The 5740-nt window shown below is 31.5% G+C and overlaps 1 protein-coding gene across 1 annotated transcript; it reads left to right on the forward strand.

Moving 5' to 3' along the window:
* Nucleotides 1-2742: 2742 nt before the first annotated feature.
* On the forward strand, nucleotides 2743-5290 carry LOC127126908 (probable protein phosphatase 2C 60). Its single transcript, XM_051055938.1, has 5 exons — nucleotides 2743-3020; nucleotides 3308-3643; nucleotides 3909-4276; nucleotides 4386-4622; nucleotides 4706-5290. The coding sequence occupies exons 2-5, from the start codon at nucleotides 3340-3342 to the stop codon at nucleotides 4973-4975; spliced, it is 1179 nt and encodes a 392-aa protein (XP_050911895.1). The 5' UTR covers nucleotides 2743-3020; nucleotides 3308-3339; the 3' UTR covers nucleotides 4976-5290.
* Nucleotides 5291-5740: the final 450 nt, after the last annotated feature.

Genomic DNA, 5740 nt, shown 5'->3' on the forward strand with positions numbered 1-5740 from the left:
CAGAGCTTGCCATGCATTGTCATTAATTGAAATCTTTAAATAAACAATTATTCTGGTGAGAGTGAGGAATTGAGGAGAGTAAATTGAGTTAAATGGGTTAAGGTTGTTGAGTAAAATGGTATATAAAATCTTAACGAGAATTGATAATGCTGGTAATGGAGGATGTTGGAGAGAAATTGTGGCATAAGTTCACTCCTTTGGAGGTAGTAGTGTTTGTTTGACAAGTTATATAAAATCAAATGGGATCATAATTAGTGAAGCTCAAGAGTGTATTGGCAGGTCTGGAAGTGAATAAAATGTCTTAACATTTAATTATTGAGTGTCTAATTTTCTCTCAAATTTGGACAGATATAGCCGGTTGGTTAGGAGTACAGACAATGTTTCCTAATGTAGGTTTTTTTTTCTTCTTTCTTTCTTGTTGAGATTTTATAAGGTAGATTTTTGGAGGAGAAAACATTAACTCTTTGGTTTACTTGCATTTTGTAAACTTAGAAGACAAGTAACATGAGTTTCTAGGAAAAAGCTATATCAATAAAGGACATTTTGCTGAAGAGATAAAACTTGTCTTGGAATTGGCTTTGAACAAAAGCTCTCGAGTTCGAATTTTCAATATCTCAGGGGATTTCAAATCCATTAGCTTGCTTGAGGTGCAGAATGTAATTAATTTGACTGTTGGAATTGTGTTGGAGCTGGTTGTGTATTAGGGATGCTATATTGGATATTAACAGGTTCTGCTATTGGCAAAAAGAAAAGGGACAGACTTTTGTTTTGATACTGTCTGCATAGCTTGTGAGAATGCATATGAAGGAGAAATGATATTGTGAATGCTAGAGGTTTATCTAACTACCAGCATATACATGTTATGTACAATTATATTGAGAGTTTGGAGGAGACGGAAACAAAAGACTTTTGAAAATGAATTTTTAAAAATATATAAAAATTGTTAAATATTTTTTAAAAGAATGATGCTGTAATGAATGATAAAAAAAATATTTATCATTACTATATTTTTAATTTTTTAAATACTATAGATTTTTCATCCGCATAGAATGATGCCGTATATGATGTATGTGGGGAGGCATTTGCATATTTAATGTATGTGGGGAGGCATTTGCATATTTTATTTTAAGAGATTAATTATTATGTACTGTCAGTGTAAAAATTTACACGGTCGATTCATCACTATCATCCATTTGTATTTTTATAGATTTTTAAAATAAAAATCAAATTTATTTTAATATCCATGGATTAACTGACGGTTACACTTTCGGTATATTTCAATTAAATCCTTATTTTATTTTAATAGTAAGAATCTTATATTAATATATTATTTCTTTGGTTTTGTTTGAAAATTTGGAAGGGATGGGAAGACAAAGGACCGTTTTGAAAAGAAAAGAAGAAAACAGGGTGAAAAGAATAGAAGAATATATGTGGGAAAGATTTTGGATAACTTATTTTTATTTAAAAATAAAAAAAACTCCTAATTTACGAAATTAAAATAGTGTTGGACGAGGAGTTTAGATAATTTTTTATTATTATAGTATTTTAAAATTGAAAAATATTAATAATAAATACTCTTTTATTATTCTATACAAATTTATTTTCTATAAATTGTTAAAAGATTTAATATTAAAAAAATCATTTTTTAAAACTCTCCATTTTCCCCTCTAAACTCTAAAAAAGTAGAAATATTTATTTAAAGAGATAATATATTTATCTTGAAATTTTTAAAAAAACATTAATGATGATGTGGTTCACTCGATGGAGGAACCTACTGATGACTTTTTCTTATAAAGAAATTGAGGGAGTAGTTGTTAACAAATACAAAATAATTTGTATAAAGCGTATGATTATATCATCCAAAACAAAAGTTTGGTTGAGAAAAGTATTATTTGGAAGAAAAAAAAACCTATTTTGATGAAGTGACAATTTTTAAAAAGATAAATTTTAATTTTTCACACTGTTAAATTTTCTTTTAATATAATTTTTTTAAAGATAATTGAGATTTATATTTGTATTTTAATTAAATTAAAAAAATATAATATAACAATAATTAATAAATTTATTAATATTTATTTAAATATGTTTAGAAAACTTTTTTTATGGTTAGTGTCATAACCAAATACTTATAAAAAACCTAAGTATTTTTTATTTAAAACAAATTTGACTTGGCTTAGGCTTATTTAGACTAGGCAGTAGTAGGTCTTTGTTAATAGTTCCTACTTATTCTTATCCTTAATTACAAATCAGTTATACATTGTCAAGAATTAACCTGTCATTTAAATTAAAATAACTAATTTGACTCGATTTAAAAATTTGAAAAGCTAAAATAGTTTTTGTTAGGTTATAAGATAAAATGAATCTTGAATATAACATATAAAACAAAAAACTAAATATTAAATTTAAAAAATTTATTGTAGCTTTTATGTTATTAAATTTCAACCTTATTAATTAAATTTTAAAATTTATAAATAATTAATAAATTTTATTTATTAATTTATAGATTTATTAAATAAATAATATATTTACACTCAATTTCAATAAATAAATAAACACATGTATCACACAAGACAGCTTAGAGCCGTCACATACCCCGTAAGAAACACCACAAATTCCACGTGTCATGATTTCAACTCATTTTGCTCTTCACAATAACCTAACAAAATTGTCTTGTGGTGGACCTCGTTGCTTTGCTGTCTTTTACTATGGTTTTGTCTATTTGAATCTTAAACTAACAAAAATAAATAAGGAAAAAAAATTGTCTTTTTCAGTTGGCCTAATCCAAAACCAAAAAAAAATCAAATCTTTCTTCATTTTTCAATCCACCCCATATTCTACAACACCTTTTCATCATCCACTATAGAGCAACCAACCAAACCCTTTAATCCAAGTTTCTTTTTTTCATGTTGATTTTATGGTTTAACAGATCTAGTGGTATCACATGATCTTAACTTTCCTCTTGTTTCCAGATCATTCTTTTATTCAACCGCAGCATCATTCAATTCAAGGCTAAATTTTGTGTAAGATCTTTCTCTTCAATTTTGTCCCTTTTTGACTTTTTATTGACATTTTTGCCCTTTATGGAAATTAGCATGAGTTCAGGTTTGATTTTCCAATGTCATCGGGGGAATTTTTTTGGTTTGACTTATCCTTTGACAATCTAGAATCAAGAAATTGAGTTTGATGTTTACCTTATTTAGGGGGATGCACTTGGACGTAGAAGCTAGTTTTATTTCATCACTTGCAAAATTGTAACTGGGAGCTTTTTTTTTCAGTATTGATTTGTTTATGCTATTGTATTTTGTAGTGGATTCATCATTGGGGAGAGTGTTGTGGTTGATGAACTATTTGGCGGCGTGTTTTCGGCCACGTTTGGATCGATATACACGCAGTGGTTCAGATGCTGGTGGTAAACAGGAAGGACTTTTGTGGTACAAAGATTCAGGGAAGCACTTGAATGGTGAGTTTTCAATGGCTGTGGTTCAAGCCAACAACTTATTGGAGGATCAGAGCTATATTGAATCGGGTAGTTTGAGTTCTAGTGATTCTGGACCGTACGGTACGTTTGTTGGTGTTTATGATGGGCATGGAGGGCCCGAGACGTCGAGGTTTATCAATGATCACCTAGTTCACCATCTCAAGAGTAAGTTATGTCTGTCAATGTCGGTATCAAGTATTGTGTCTGTGTTGGTGCTTCATAGTTCATAAGTAGTTTGCAGCTTATTTTCATAAGCTCTCCAGAATAGGCTAATATGGTTTGACTTTCTTTTTGTCTTTTGTTATAGGAATATCTTCTACATAACCACTATATGTTAAGTTTCCGTGCTTTAAGTGCTTAATTAAGTTGTTTATTCAAAAAAGGCCTTAGTGATTGTCAATTAAAAGTGTTTATGGTTATTAAATTTCAGGGTTTACTGCAGAGCAACATTCAATGTCGGTGGATGTAATTCGCAAGGCAATCCAAGCAACTGAAGATGGATTTATGTCTCTTGTTACCAAACAGTGGTCCATGAAACCACAAATTGCATCAGTTGGATCCTGCTGTCTTGTCGGTGTAATTTGTAATGGAACTCTTTATATAGCAAATCTCGGTGATTCCCGAGCAGTTTTGGGAAGAGCAGTTAAAGCAACTGGGGAGGTTTTAGCCGTGCAATTGTCAACAGAACACAATGCAGCTATAGAATCAATAAGACATGAACTGCGATCTATGCATCCTGGTGATTCAAACATTGTTGTTTTGAGGCATAATGTATGGCGTGTCAAGGGCCTAATACAAGTAAGGGCTCGTTCCAGTATTAGCTCGACTTGGACGCTTGGATTTTTTCCCTTCTTCATTAGTTCATTTACCGCGTTACGTTATCTTACATGTTTTTTTACATTTGCAGATATCTAGATCTATTGGTGATGTATATCTGAAAAAGGCTGAGTTCAATCGAGAACCTTTATATGCAAAGTTTCGACTTCGTGAACCGTTCAAAACGCCAATATTGAGCTCAGAACCATCGATATCAGTTCACCAGCTGCAGCCACAAGATCAGTTTATTATATTTGCATCTGACGGGCTCTGGGAGCACCTTAGCAATCAAGAAGCAGTTGATATAGTTCAAAACAATCCTCGCTCGGTGAGATACAAACCGATAGATACAAAACACTATCATTTTACCATGTTTTATTTAAATTGACGCGGCTTATCGCACCTTTTCAGGGAATTGCAAGGAGGCTAGTGAAAGCCGCACTTCAAGAAGCGGCAAAGAAGAGAGAAATGAGATATTCAGACTTAAAAGATATTGACCGTGGAGTTCGTAGGCATTTCCACGACGATATCACCGTGATTGTCGTGTTTATCGACTCAAATCTCGTGAGTAGGGCAAGCAATGTTAAGTTCCCTACTATTTCCGTTCGAGGGGGTGGTATGAACTTGCGTCCTAACACATTAGCTCCTTATACTACACCAACAGAAGCTAGTGCTACCTGATATATAAGTTTTTATCATTAATTTTTACTTTGTTGTATCATTTTCTCGTGTGAATAGTGAATACCAGATATCTTTAAATAGCGGCGTTTCGGCTCTTTAAATCGAAACTGTAAGTTTTAAGAATACTAATACTCATGTTTAGGTTCTTTCTTTCCAACACAAATTGTAACAATAGCAGAGGTATTCTGATAACCATTATGAGATTTTCCTTTTCTTTTGGTGACTTGGTATTAGAAGCTGCATGATTTGAGTTTCAATGTAAGTCACAATCTGTGTTTGATACAAATGTTATTAAGAATGTAAGATTTATGACTATGAAGTTGTTGACTTGCCATGGAAGCAAATTCTACTGTACATGATATAGAAAATCAGTAATATAAGGAATCTAAACAATTGCATGTGACAAGGACGTGCTAGGGAGGGTTCATATTCTCCGTCAGTAAAGCTATGTCGGAGTTTTTTCATCCAGTGAGATAGTGGGGGAATAACAAATGCATCAAGGGTCAATAGATTCAATGTGTATATACTACTAGGTAACCGGTCAAGAGTTACATCCTCAAAAAGTGGTTGTTCGACCACCTGAAGTAATTTCTAAGATTTCTAAGAGGATAAGAAATTCGAATAATTCTTCACAGAGAATTCAATCATGGTCGTTTGATCATCCTAAATAAATGATTAAACGAAGAGAAATTAAAATAATTCTTTAATAAAGAGAATCCAATAAATGCTCGAAGTAAAAAGAAGTTGATCTTTCTGACAATTCAA

This window comes from Lathyrus oleraceus, chromosome 3 (genome assembly GCF_024323335.1).
Source record: "Lathyrus oleraceus cultivar Zhongwan6 chromosome 3, CAAS_Psat_ZW6_1.0, whole genome shotgun sequence".
Classification (NCBI taxonomy): domain Eukaryota; kingdom Viridiplantae; phylum Streptophyta; class Magnoliopsida; order Fabales; family Fabaceae; genus Lathyrus; species Lathyrus oleraceus.